Source organism: Convolutriloba macropyga, chromosome 4 (genome assembly GCF_964194025.1).
Source record: "Convolutriloba macropyga chromosome 4, txConMacr16.3, whole genome shotgun sequence".
Taxonomy (NCBI): domain Eukaryota; kingdom Metazoa; phylum Xenacoelomorpha; order Acoela; family Convolutidae; genus Convolutriloba; species Convolutriloba macropyga.
Genome location: NC_134471.1, coordinates 68,125,326 through 68,140,132, shown reverse-complemented (window position 1 = coordinate 68,140,132; position 14,807 = coordinate 68,125,326). Strand labels below are relative to the sequence as shown.

Genomic DNA, 14,807 nt, shown 5'->3' with positions numbered 1-14,807 from the left:
TATTAACGGAAAGTAATTTACACTTCACCGTCTCGATTGGCGTGACTTAATCAACGGTAACTATTTAAAAGAATCCCTCATAGGAACCCCAGGTACGTATTGGATACCCCAGGTATTGGACACCCCTTTGGATACCCCACGTACGAAGTGAAAGAAATAGCCAAAAAATGGACTGTTTTTTATTTTCTATAGTGCCTATTTGGACTATTTCGTAGCGCATACAACCGTAATTCACTTTCAGACCCTAATATAACATTAGCTAAGAGTATAACTTCCGGATTTTTCGGAGTATTCTCACAAACTATTTTCCATGTATTACAATATTTTTCAAATATAAACAACCCTCAACAAAAAGATGAAAGGACTCTGTTGACAGTAGCACTCCACACTCTCAAAATGAATTGAATCTATGACACAAAAAAAATGAAAATTTAAGAAAATTTACTCTCCCGTACAAAATAACTCAAATAAGCATGTAGCCTCTACTCTCCCCACATCTATTTATGAATGCTATGAACTACCAGTAAAGATCTCATAAGAAACCAGACTTCTAATCACTACATTTACACCTTTTCACCCTAGTAAACGTAAACGATTACGTGCTATATCACTATCTAAAGATGATTTCGAAGACGATCCTGATTATCAGGAAATTCCGGAAGAGCTTGTCTTAAATTTGCCAAGTACCCGTATATAATATCTCTTTGTTTTAGTGACACCACCGCTGTCAATCCCGCTCCTTACGATGGAGGTTCACCTGTCCCTCCAAACGTCGACCCTACAGCAAACGACCTCATAAAGCTGGATGTCGACGACATTCTACCATCATCACTTACACCTTTGGTGCTGCGCCCTCCAGTACCAAAGTCTGTATGCTAAATGTAGACGCCGGTCCTCTTCACGATGGCCCAGGCCTCCCCAGACGCAGTCTGTGGTTTCGACCACCTATGCTCGGGTGAATCCACTGCCTTCACCCGCAACTTCTTCCTCATATCGGGAGAATTACAACTGTATACTGCGAGCGACACAATTTCACCAACACCACCAACGCGACCACTGAGTTCGTCACAAGAACTCTTGCTACGGGGACAGCAGCCGATGCCACAGCCACCGCACTCCTCCACTTTGGCGCCACAGTCGCCACAACCAATATCACAGTCACCACAACTTCTTCAACCCGGTATCAACAATCGACAAAATCGGTGCCAAAGCCACCACCCTAACCCACACAACACTTTTTTCCTGGACTGACGAGGTAGCCGCGGAACAATAGAGTCGATCAACGCCCGAAACAGTAGTCTCTAATTGGGCCTATTCAGACAGAATTTGTGCCCCCCCCCCCCCCACCACGCTCCCAACCACTGCTGTACCCACCACGATTAATGCCAACACAAACATCACAAGCCACGAACATTCACTAACAAAGATATGGAATACCCACATTTCCTCCACCCAGGCCCCAGCCAGCCTTTCCTCGACCACCTCCGTATGTATGCTAGGCCAACATCAAACGATAATAACCAGCGCACGGACCTTTCTCCACGAAGACGTCCAGGACCAACAACACACGAAACTTATCCTGTGCGTGTCCCGCATAGAGAGATCATCACAGTCGCCTGCTAGATACACCGCTGGCTCACCACGAGGCTCACAGCCCTCACCCTCCAAGGCACGAGTGAATCCTTTCACTCCAACACAAGGAGTTTTGCACAGATTACCCGGCACGAACTACAGATTCCACCAATTTACTAATCCTCTCCCAATAAACAGAGATCATGGTGTCCATGTTCCTGAGAGTATATACTATGCCGCCAGGCCAGCCCACTGTACTCTGAAACCAAAAGCTAGCACATGCTCACTGGGACAGCTCGAAAATGAGTGTGAGAAGGAGGGAAGAGATAATGACCTCCCACTAGAGTGCCTTCACTTCCCTATCAATCCAAAGTTTACGAAGAGGTTTTGGCACCTTTCCAAATATTTCTTTGCCCATGCAGATCATCAAAACAACTATCTGAACAGAATGTTCACGAGAGATGTCGCCCCTTACCTTATTTACCTGAAATACGATCCCTTCCACCTTCAGTTTCGTTTTTTGCATCCAACACAAATAGATGTAAATAACCAAACCAACAAAGTCAATAGGACCAAGATGTTGCACACTATCCACAGCTATCTCTTTGTACAGCACCACTTCCACAGGACAAATCCCTTGGTCCACATGAATTCAGGCTTTCCATATGACAACAGGAAGCTCACTTCACCCTACTAATTGAACTACAGTTACATCATCAATCCCACATACTGTGAAGGCACCCTTCGTAATTTTGATCCCATCAAAAATTACATTTTATTCTCGCCACTCAATGCGAAGAGGCACAGACCAATACTTTCCCCTATCAAATACCTCCAGTGTGAAGAGGGAGGTGCTACAAAGTGCATGTATAGGCACACTTTTAATCTCCTCTACAGGGACTGGATGACAGACAAGCTGGCGAACAGAGAGCTGACACCAGAGGAAACACAAGTCTTCAATCATCTCCTGGCGTTGCAACCTCAATGCAACAACAATTTATACCCTCGGGCACTTGCGGCCTGTCTCGCACGAGACATAGAATTTCTGGAATTCTTCAGGGATCCTGACAATCGGGTCCCTGACTTTGAATCCCGGACGTAGGCCACAGTCCTACCGCATTGGGCTCACTGTCCCACAAAAACTCGCAGACTCACTGTTCTGCACAAAACTCAAAATTTTACTTTTTTGCTTTTTGTTTACATTTTCATATTTTTTCATTTATATATTAATTTTATCCTTTCTTCTTTGCCACAATTTAAGATTAGAATCTCTTCATTTCTTCTTTTCTCCGGTCGGAGCTTACTCAGCAGGTATTACACTTCACTGAAAGTTTAAGGGAATAGGTAGCTCACACAAAAGCTAAAAGATGGATTTCCACCAGAAGGTAAGCTGGTAAATCTGATTGGTAAAACCCTGTAACAGATGGAGATAAACAGAAATCTCCTTGTACAACCGACAGAGACTAGAGACTACCAGCGACCCTCTAACTGGGAACAAATCATCACTTCATGACAGTGAGAGACAGTTGGGTACATTGACTGGACTGACGTTACCGGCCAGCACACCTTGTGACTGGCACCTTCACTGGTTCCACACTTGAGTGGACTTCTCACTGACGACACTAGTCAACACTCTATTGACATGGACTTCAGACGACGCACAAAACACAACCCCACTTTGAAAACACGACTCATCGCTTCACTACACAACGAGGACGACACATCCAGCGTATTTCTGCTACAATTCACAAATTCGGATTTAAAACACTAAACCGCGGATGGATGTAGTAGTAGAAATACTGGATGTACACCTCCAACCAATCAGAGACTGAGAAGACACTATTCTCTTATATAAAGCGCATGCTCCACTAACTATAGTCAGTCTGTTAGTTCAGAAACACCACGTGTATACTATTGACTCCGGTGCTGTATTGTATAACCACCGTATTAATAGAAGTTTAGCTTCAGTGTTTTACCGAGTTGGTTAGTCTTAGAGATATACTTAAGCCTTTTTCGCGCGCAGAAATAAGTAGCTATAGCTCTTTATACCTTAAGGCTGTAAAAGGAGCCCATCCTTCGTCTGCCTTAGTTGTCCTATTTACAAAAAAAAACATTTTATTTTTTGACCTTAGTATTTAATAATTTTTTAACTGAAAACAAAATGTTTTTATAAATACGGAATTGCAATGTAGTGACTCGTAGTAGCTTTGTCTTAACTTAATTTGACTGGGTAGTTTTCAAAGAAGTGAAAGGTGCTAACTGACAATCCTTCTCGATTATTATTTACTAAAGGACTATTTTTATTTTTAACTCGTTTTTGGTTTTGACCTGTCGGTCAATACGGCGTTCACCACAAATTTTATTACTGGCCAGTCAGAATTGAGAAACGGGATCTGATTTTCTGATTGGATGATTATTGCTCAACAAATTCTGAAAATAGATTTTTGGGGAAACTGATTTCACGTTCGGTTGTGAAAGATTCGTATCAATCTCAAGGGCGGCTTAGGCATGAACACGTCTCGCGAGTCACGCCCAGACGCATAAAGTTACCTATAATGACGGGTGAACGCAAAGTGAGCAGAAGTACAAGCAAGTCGAATTTTAAATAATAGATATAAAATCTTATCGAAATAATACATTGTTAACCGTTGCAATAACGACAATGCAAAGTATTTGCAACTTGTATATTCCAATGCTTCAAAAAAGAAAAGCATGTAATTTTTGGCGATTTAGATGGCTTCAACCACAGCTTACTCTGAACTAATTGATCAGAAGACTAGTAACGTTCAACCACATACTGCCCTCTGTGCTCTACGTCTTAACCCCGTTTTTAATGATGGTCAAGAGCAAATCAGGTCAATAAGAGCAACATAGGTCAAGCAAAACTTCAAGAAATCAAGGGTGAAAAATCACTCAAGAAGTATTGCTCACGCGTGACAAGTACAGCGTCCAAGGCCAAACTGATTGACGTTTTCTTTTGTCCATAAAACAAGAAAATTAAGCTAAAAACTTTGCAAATAAATTTGCTTCAATCGTCGTTATGAGGTCAACAATAACAATAAAATCCCTGGCGCTTTATCTGCCATCTGAGATATACTTCTAGTAAAATATAATTGAGAATCGAAATTTTAAATTACTTACCAGAGACAAAAGAAGAAAATATTATAATGACTCAAGACTCAAAACGACTGAAACTTTTTCAATTTGTGCCAAGTTGTCCATGATATTGAACAACAGGCAAAAATTGTTTAAGAAAACTGAAAAACCTATTCAAGCTTTAAAAAAACTAGTGGAAATAAAACGAGTAGAAACGCAAAATAATTGTGCAAGGACAAAATAAGTTTGCTTCAAGATCAAATTTTCACTTTACATTTTCAGCGAAACTGATCGAAAGTAATAAAAAATGAAAATCACTCAACTGGACACAGAAAAGAATTCGAGCAGTGCGTGTAGAAATAGCGCCAAAAAATATTTGCATCCATTTTTGGCATCCACCACTGAACTTTTAAATCAAAACAGTGGGTATGTATAATAAACAAGACAGCGTTAAAAAGTTTCCATCAGCTTTACAAAATTATACAAGCAAAAATTCTTTACTTCGGAAGCCAGTTTAAAATCAGAATTCACTTTTTACAAAGTAAAACTTTGTCAAATCATTTAAGAAGCTCTAGGAAGTTATTATTTCATTTCAAAACCCTATACATCAAATCAATGGAATATCTGATATCAAGAGCCGATGAATACCATATAACTCCGAGGTGTTCCATGTTAAAGGCAACCTAAGAGAATTTTGCAGCACAATTGGAAGCTTTCCAAATGTTAAGTATGGAGCAAGTATGGAACTTTGTTAAGTATGGAGCAAATAGTCGTATTCGATTTTCAACGAAGTTAAATTCGGATGAAAATCTGTACAAAACGCATTTGAAGAACATTTTTGTTTTTATTACTTTTAATTTTTTGCCACTGTGGAGCTCGTAAAATGGAATTTCAAGCAATGTCTGTGCCATTATGGTTTGAAAAGGCCAGAAAGGATCAAATTGATGGTCACTTTTGACCATTTTTCGCTTCTTACTGAAAATGTTCCTTCCCTCGAGTAAGCATCAGAAATACCGATAGCTTGAAAATTTATCGAAATTGTAACTTCATCTTGATTGACGGAAAATTAAAAGCAAAAAACTCAAAATATTCGTTTTGCTTTGATATCACATTATCAAACTTGACATTATCAAATGTAAAATCTTTTGTTTCAATATATATCAAAATTTTAGAACTTAATATTCAACAAAAGCCTTTTTATTCTTTAAGTTTATTCTTTATATAGCAAGATTTCATTATTTTCACATGACAGCCACTTGACAACTTTTAATTTTTTCAACATGCTTCATGAAATTTTGAAAGGTATAGCGGAAAAGCACAAGTATTAACCATTTCTTGAGACATCCAGCATCTGCAAAGTGAGAATATCAAGCGGGATCCTCTTTCCCACCACAAGTGTAAGTCTGTGGTCACACAATCGGGAAAACTTCTCTTTCAACAGCTCCTTCAATTGCCCAAACGACATCTGCTCGTTCACCTACAATAGCAATTTATTTATATTCGATTGTACTTTAAAAATAAAATACTCGACTCAAAAATAGCCCAAATTTGACTGAAAATTGCCATACATTACATTCATTCGCAATGAAATAGTCGAAGGAGCTGTTATTTGCAGAAAAAGAAATTTTGCAGCGAATTTGTTAATGAACAAAGATTTCATGGCGTTGTAACATCGAACCGATCACTGTTGATGAGTACACGCTTACTTTAAGCAAAAGCCTTCACCAAGTTTTCTGTCACTCTTTACATTCAATTCAGAGCAGGCTGAAATTTCGAGCGCTGAACACAACAAGGATCCACTCTTTGCTCCTTACTGTACTATTTTTTGAAGTCTATTGTTGTTTCTTGTATATTTGATCTCTTCAAACAATTGTACCATTTCCGATTTTACAAATTTACAACAGCATCAACATCACTGGAAGCACGCAACAGCTTTCATGTATTACAAGATGGCTTAAGATGACCTCATAAACTCGATTAGACGAAAGGACTTATCATAGCCATTAGGCAAAAATTCTGAACCGCAGTTCGTTTCAATTACGCGAATACCAACTGAAACAGATAAAGGAGGCGTTTCAATATCCACTTGACAATATAATATAACTCAAGTGACCCAAAAAAATTGTCTTCAGAAAATAGTTCTTCAGAAAAAGCAAAATCAAAAACTGAGCATTTGCACAGACTGTTTAAATTTATCGCTCCCAATACTCGCATTCTTATAATCTATTAGCCTCAAACAATTCAGTTCACTATCCTTTACATGTTACGTTTTAAACTAAAAATTATCGGCCGCGTTAAAACAGAAGTTTAGAAGAGATGCAAAACATTAAAAAAGCATTTAACATGTGAATTATTAACTCTTTTTGCATGTAAAGACAACTGGTAGGGAAAATTTAACGACTCTACAGCGTCGAGTGGATTTTGAAGTACCGCCTATAATTTTATTTTGATTTTATATTCAACTCGTTTCCGCAAAACTAGACCGTAATTTTAGCCTAAAGGCTACCAAAAATCCTCCCAACGCCTCTAGGTTTTGACTAAAATCCCATTTCCCAAAACAAGAAATGTAACGTGTGTTTATACATAAAACATAACCAACTCAACGTCGGAAGAATTGCTCTCGAACGACTAGTGGGAGCTCTAATCAATTACAGCCTGCTTCAGTCGGGGGGGGGGGGGTGAGCCTAAATGGTACAGAGAAGTTCAATAGGAGACTTCAAGTGACCACATTATAGGTTAAAATCTACCACTAATAAGATTTAAAGTGAAAAATGGCACCAGTTTCTGCGCACTTTTCATTTGACTTATAGTATTAAATTGCCACCAATTGAGTTCAGCTGCTTGAAATTGTGATTGAGAGAGAATGAGAACTTTAGACCACGATAAACGCAAAAATTCAAGGGCGTAAAAGTCACTCGAAAAGTCTCGAATGGCGGTTAGATCAAGCATTGCGAGCGAAAGTAGTGGTTAGCAGTAAGAAGCTCAAAAGTTGAAAAAAACAACTGCATTACTGCAGTCCAGTTTTGAGTGCAAACTAGCAGGCCCGAAAAACCATAACAAGAAAGTCGTTCACACTAATAAGAGGTTTAAAAAAATTAATGTTTCTCTTTCGCACCGACTCGGGCTTGAACCCATATCCCTCGAACCCATATCCTAGGGCTTAACAGCCATAGGTCTCATCAACACACTAACTATGCGTATTGCACTTGCCCTTAGCTCTTTCTACAGCAAATTTCTCGACAAGGGTGTTTGTGGCCCGCTTGTTTTTGCTATACCACATGCTTAATGAGCGCAAAAAATTTGCATAATAGGAGCTTAAATAGGATGGCAAAGCGTGTCTAAAAACGCATTGATTTTGCGCTAGGTCGCATGCTTAAGGGGCAATGTTAACGGTTGCGCTCAACTGCGACTAATGTTTAAAATAAAAAAGGAAGATTAGATAATACAACTAAAACTGCTCAAAACTTAGTTTCATAGAGCTTTTATGGACAATGGTAAAAGAACCGAAAATCAACAGCAATAAAATAAAACTCAACCTGTGGTTATCCTATGAAGGACAGAGAAAAATATTTGATTTTTCCAATTCAGTCTCTTTGAAGCTCTTGCTGTATTCCGTTTTTGCCTCCAGTTTCGTGGGGTGACTATTTGCAACTGGTTTTGTTGATCATTAAATTTGAGAAGAGAAAAATAGAGAAGTAAACAAAGGGAGAGAGAGAGAGAGAAAGAGAAACAAAGCAGGGGGAAAAGGAGATAGGGAGAGAATGAGAGGGAGAAACAGAACGGAGGAAAGAGAAGAAAGAGAGGACGAAACAAACACACACACACACACACAAACACATACGAAGCGAGAGAAACAGAGAGAGAGAGAGAGAGAGAGAGAAAGAAAGAAAGAAAAGAAAAATGATTGCTCTAAAATTCGTTTAGGGGCAACAATACTAACTGGAAAATCCAAATCGTTTACGAAAAACGATCGTTCAAAGGCTTCAAATAAAAAAACAAAGACCGAGCGAATGGAAAGAAGAATTGCTGCAAAGAGACAACAATTGCCATTTTTATCAATCCCCAAACACACACACACAGGAATATAAACCAACTCGCGTCGAATGGTGTTGATTAGAAATTTTTCATGTCTACAAACGGATAGGTTCAGCAATTTTCATCCCCCAAACACACAGGAGCATAAAATGAATCAGCGTCGCAAGAAGTGCACTCGAACAACATGCGGCATGGAGTTGATTAGAAATTTTCATGCCTACAAATGGGAGGGTACCCGACACGAGTTCGAACCCTCGACCCTCAGCTTAACAGTCATCTATCTTACCTATTGAGCTATAACGACTACATACCACCTTTGCTTACAATCGCTTATATCGTATCAATAAACATATTTCAGATTGAGAGCATTTGAGATCACGCAAAAATCAAGAGTAAAGTGTGAAAAATTTAGTTGAAAGCTACGAGTGTTCTAGAATAGCGCAGAATCTGTACGACTGCACAAAATCTGAAGCTACAAGTTTACAATAAGAACTTCAAATTCAGTTCTCGAGCAATAAAAAATACGTAGTACCCACGACAGTAAATCCTCCCTCTGGGCAAGCATACCTTCAAGCCCTCTCAGCCTTGTGGTAACTGCACCTGACTAACAGGCTTTGTTCCCAGGTTCAGTTCTCACCCATCTACTTTGAGCCTTTTAGGTCAGTGACCTCTCTCGATATGTTTGCTTAACCATGCTGCTCAATGCAGCTCTTAAACACGCGCCTCCAGAGGCCTCTTAAAGATGCAGAAAATTTGTCTCATTGTAGCGCTCACGCGTTTAATATATAGGAGGATTGTCGAAATAACTGAGAAAAATTGCTGTTAATTGCTTTTGAAGCGTGATCAAACAGTCACAAACATTTCTAATGCAAAAAAACCAGAAGAATCGGGAACCAAACCGGATGATTGTATCCATTTAAACGATTTAAAAGACAATACATTATAGACCCATAAAATTGAAACGCTAGCGAACGTTTCAAAGGTCAAAATTTAAATTCATAACATGAAGATTTTGGCATGCTTTCAAATGCATGCCTTAAGTTTACAACGTTCGCTTACGTTTCCAATTAATGGAACTCGCTCGAAAAAGCCAACAAAAGCAAATAAAATGCAATTGAGTAAAATGGGGAGAAAACAAATGGCGAATGAAATTTTGCCAACCGTAGCCTCTAACTATGTCTTCAATGGAACTTGTTTCAGAGCTAACTTATAGAGAGCTGATCAAAGCTTGATCAAGCAAACTTTTTGAGGTCCAAAAAAGAATGAACTCAGAAAAAATCCCAAGCAAATCTTGTCGTTCGTACTATCTAAAGCCTTGATTAAGCCAACTTTACTTAAAACCAATAAAAAACTCTGATAAAAAATCTCATAAGAATCCACCGGGATTCATCTTTTCCGACCGTGAGCTTGATTACCCATTAAAAATTCTTGCTGAAAAAATCACCCTTTTTGACATCAACATATAACCCTTCAAATAATTCTGTAAACAGCGGCTACGATGGATAAAGAAAGAAAAGCAAACTCGAAGCGGGTAAACCATTTTAAATTTGAAAGAACGGTTTTGTGTGCACGGATGCAAGTAAGAGTTGACAAAGCTTTCCTTAAAATTTTTGACGGTGTGCGCGAGATGACTCTAATGTTTTTGATAGAATGCTCCATATTTGCGACTGTTTTTACGTAATATGGCTCTGATTAAATTTGGGAACGCTTAACCGATTAAGTGAGGGAACGCTGCCAATTTTGATCGGTCTTTAGACTATGGGACTTTTGAAGCGGCCTTTAACATTCTCGTATTATAAATGTCAGCAGCTGATTACGATATTTCATTCTCAGTTTTCATATGTTGTTTTTTATGCTACAGAACAAATGAAAGCACAAAACGCTTCACTATGCCAACACACTTTTTTCTCTAATTACATATCACTTGGTCTACGATCAATTAGCGTCAACATTTTATGTACATGTAAGTTGAAAAATTGTCAACATTTCCAACAAGCGCCATTTTACACAATACAGAGCTCCACGTAATCTTTAGTTGAATCAACTTGAACATTGAGCACATGAGCAACGTACTCGTTCTATCAATTAAAAATTTCGATAACTTACGTTCAACGATTATTTGGATTTATAGATGATTTCCAGAAAAAATTCCCATTGTTTACTGAGGCAATGAACTAACCAGCTTCGTCAATCGAAGAAAAAAGATCACTTTAATAAAGTCAAAAAGTCGCCCTTCAAAACTCTTATACGTTCAATGAGAACTAACAGACAATGTCCTCAAAGATACCACAAAAAGCACCGTGACAGTCTAATCAGTGATGTACGCAAGCGCATCAACCACAGACTACCGATAACTTTAACACACTTGCATTAAATTTTCGCGTTCACATTTTGTCCAGGAGACAAAATTTATGGCCCTTAGCCAATTTTCCATCTTCACATTTCTAATGAAAATAGAAATGATATTGCCGCATTCACTTCTGGCACGATCAAAATATGAAAACGACGCTTCAACAACAAAAAAATTGTCTAAAGGGCTCGTTCTTTGGATTCAGATGTAAATTCGGCTACCTGTTCATTGAGGCAAACTCACTCCAGGAGCGTTTAAGGAGAGAAAAACGAAAAGGAGAAGGGGATGAAATAAAAGCCTTTGACAAATAAATGGCGTCTGGTAAGATATCGAATGCTTTAAGATGTCTTTCAGACGATGCAAAGGGCGATGTCCTATCAACATATGAAAGTGCTTATCACAAGAAGAAACTGCACCGTACTCGATCTTATACAGGAGAAGCACCCATGTAGTCGGAAAGCTGATCCTAAATACGTCCTATCTGATCTCAAATAGGGATTTGCCGTTCCGTTCTTCTATTTTTGAAACTAACGGCTCTGAAATAAAATGAGCCTCAATGAAAACAAATGGCAGCTATGGCCCATCTGGTCTTGCTGCAGATGATTAGAGACGAATTTTGACATCATACAAGTCCTCAACCAATCTCTGCAAAACAGTGTCCAAAATTGCAATAAGAATCGCCACCGAAGAACTAAATTTCTTTGAATTCGTCTTATAACGATTGTCGTCTGATTAAACTTGATAAACGCAGTGAGTTCAATCAATTGCCATTGGCGAGTTCTTAAACATAATTATACGCAGGAGATTAGTGGAGTGCGTTAAACAAGATCTCCAATTAGTTGGTGGAAACGCACAGACAAGCCTCGGACAAAAGAGTGGCATCGAAAATGCTATCCATGCACTCCACCTATGCTTTTTTGAAGATCTTACAAAAGCTATCTCTCCGATGGATGCCAGGAACGCGTTCAACAGCTTGAACAGAGATCTGGCTCTTAAGAAACATCAGAAAGCTTTATCCTTCAATTTTTACGACAGTCGGAAACTCTTAAAAGACCCCATCAGACCTTTTCATTGAAAAAAAAACAGTGATCAGTCTCAAGGTGACCCGATAGACATTGCAAAGTACGGCGTGGATATACTTCCTCTCATCGAAAAGCTTCCTCTCATCACAAGGTGACCCAATAGACATTGCAAAGTACGGCGTGGATATACTTCCTCTCACCGAAAAGCTTGACGATCAAAATTTGACTCATAAATGGCATGCAGATGTTGGTAATGTGACCGGTAACCTTGAATCACTACGAATCCTGCTAGATAAGCTCATTGAACCTGGCGCTGCATTTGGCTACAATGTAATCAAGTGTCATCTCAAATAGCAAAACCGGAGTGTGTCCTGAAGGCTAACATTTTTTTTCGGGAATAGATATTGAAAGTCATCGTATTCTGCGATCAGTTATTGGGTCTGCAGCAAAGATTTTATGAAAGAAAAGCCAATGAACTGCTCTTAAAAACTTAGGAAACTCGCCAAACATAGTACGTCGTCCCTTAGAATGTGTACAAATCATTTACAAATGGACTACAACATAAATTGACTTTTATTGCTAGGAATACTGCAAACTCGGGCTGAGGGAAGCCGAAAAGATAACTGACGATAATCTTATCCCGTTAAAGTTGAACTATCCCTATTACAATGACAAATATCGAAATGTTTTTCTCGCGATTAAAGAAGGTGTTCTAAGCATTCCTCTAACCGAAGACGACAGGCAAACGAATATGAAAGATCTATTCAGATATGTGTGCCGTTACATAATCATGACGCTCTAGATGCAGAAATTCAACATGAAAAAGTCCTTCAGGAAACTAGAAAAGAAAAGTAGGAACAGGCTCAAGCAAAAACCTCGGCTCTTAAAGATCTCATCAATGAAAAACAGGCTTATCCTCAAGATTTGGCTCTGGAAAAAGGAGCAACTTGCTGGTAAAGGCACTTCCATTAGGAAGTTCCATTAGGAAAATAAAATTTCGATTTAACCATGGGGCAGTTTAGAGATGGCATTGCCCTTTGGAATCCAGTAACATTGCCTTCAACAAGTCGAGAAATTTCAATGTAGCGCGAGCTCTTCATTGTCCAAAATTTGGCTATACAAACACAAGACACAATGACATCCTTGACTCGTTTGCCAACCTGCTAAATGAGGCGTGCGATGATGTCCCAGTAGAGCCCTGTCTTCAAACCTTGCACGGTCAAGTCTTCGCAAATAGAACTAACACTACTGATGACGACGCTCGTCCAAATATTAAAGTTAATGGCTCGTTTCAGCAGAACATTCTTTGATGTGAAAGTTGTCAATCCGTATGCCACGAGTTGCCCAAGAAGAATACCGGATTCCTACAAATATCACGAGTCCATCAAGAAGCTGAAATGCGAGCAAACGATAATCGAAGTCGAGACGGTCACTTTCTCTCCGTTGATCTTCCTCTATCCAGGAGGAGCCGCTCCGGCAGCAAAAAGCTATACAGAGATTGGTTTCCAGGATCAGCAAAAAGAAAAGATTCATAATCGGATTTGATCACGTACATGAGGGCAAAAACAAGTTTCGCGCCGGCGCCCTGCAGTAGAAGCATCAATAGGAACCACTGTAGATGAAGGGAGGCTGTTGTCTTGAATGTTTGTATATTTTTTCTTCGATTTGTGATTCAAAATTTGGCTTCGGATGCTTTAATTTCTGACTACCGTCAGGATTTATAAATATACACAGGAGCTGACTTGCTGCCCCCGAGTTAACTGACTACCCTATTAGGGGAAGGGCTTTCTTTTAATTGACTTTTTAAAAAATGAAAATAGATACTCCAAAAACGCGCCGTAAATTTTGACTTAAACAGCAAGACCTATTCCGAGAAACGCATTAGCTTTTTACCCCGCAGTTTCTAACTAAACACTAAACATGAAACAAACTGCATCATTCAGGACCATCAATGCCCGTGATCTTTGATTTTGAGAATCTCGAATTATTGGTTATGCAAAAGTCACGCAAAATAAGGTGACAGCAAGCAAACTATCAACAGTCGAAAAAGCGATATTATAAAAACCTGTTTTTGATTACAGAATTTGTCAAACCTCAAGTTGGCATCTACGCGTCTCCTCGCCATCCAAGAACTGCACACAACATGTCAGAACAAAACTCGGAGGTGGATCTTCAAAGATACATCGTCGAAAACTCTCAATCTGTAATTGGGCCGCCGTGAAGTCCTCACTTAATGTATTAATCCGAATTCGCTCCAAAAATGCTAACATCGCCATGACTTTTGCAGATCTGAAAAATTGGTAACTGAGCGTAAATCTCTTTCGCTGAATTTCATATGAATTAGCAACAATAGCAAATGTTGATGATCAAGTTGAATCTAACAATAGACAAATTAATGTTGCGACAGCTTAGATAGTTAATGTAAGACATATTCTCCGGTCAGCTTGTAGCAGTGCTACATTTGATACGAATTATAAACTCACAGATCTGTTCATATATTGAGTACTTCAACATACCTATTCTTATGATGAATTGAATAGTTCACAAATATTTAAGTTTCTCAGAAAAACTACTATCGTATTTTTTACATTTTCGGCGTTGCTCATCTCGTTAACAAATTAAACAATGACAATAAAACAAAAAAGCATTCAATAGAAGCAAAAAAAACAATTGCACGGCAAATAAAGGCGTGGAACATTCTGAGAGGCGTCCACATTTCCAAAATAGCTTAC

General features: G+C 38.9%; 1 protein-coding gene across 1 annotated transcript in view; it reads right to left on the bottom strand.

The window, feature by feature from the left end:
• The window catches only part of LOC142338144 (uncharacterized), a 116,887-nt gene extending 102,362 nt beyond the window's left edge, over positions 1-14,525 (bottom strand). The window contains exons 1-2 of the mRNA XM_075387779.1: positions 14,169-14,525; positions 5,998-6,145 (exon numbers count right to left, since the gene is read on the bottom strand). Of these exons, the coding sequence (XP_075243894.1) occupies positions 5,998-6,145; positions 14,169-14,351 (331 nt within the window). The 5' untranslated portion in view covers positions 14,352-14,525. The remainder of the gene's footprint in view (positions 1-5,997; positions 6,146-14,168) is intronic.
• Between the last annotated feature and the right edge of the window lie 282 nt (positions 14,526-14,807).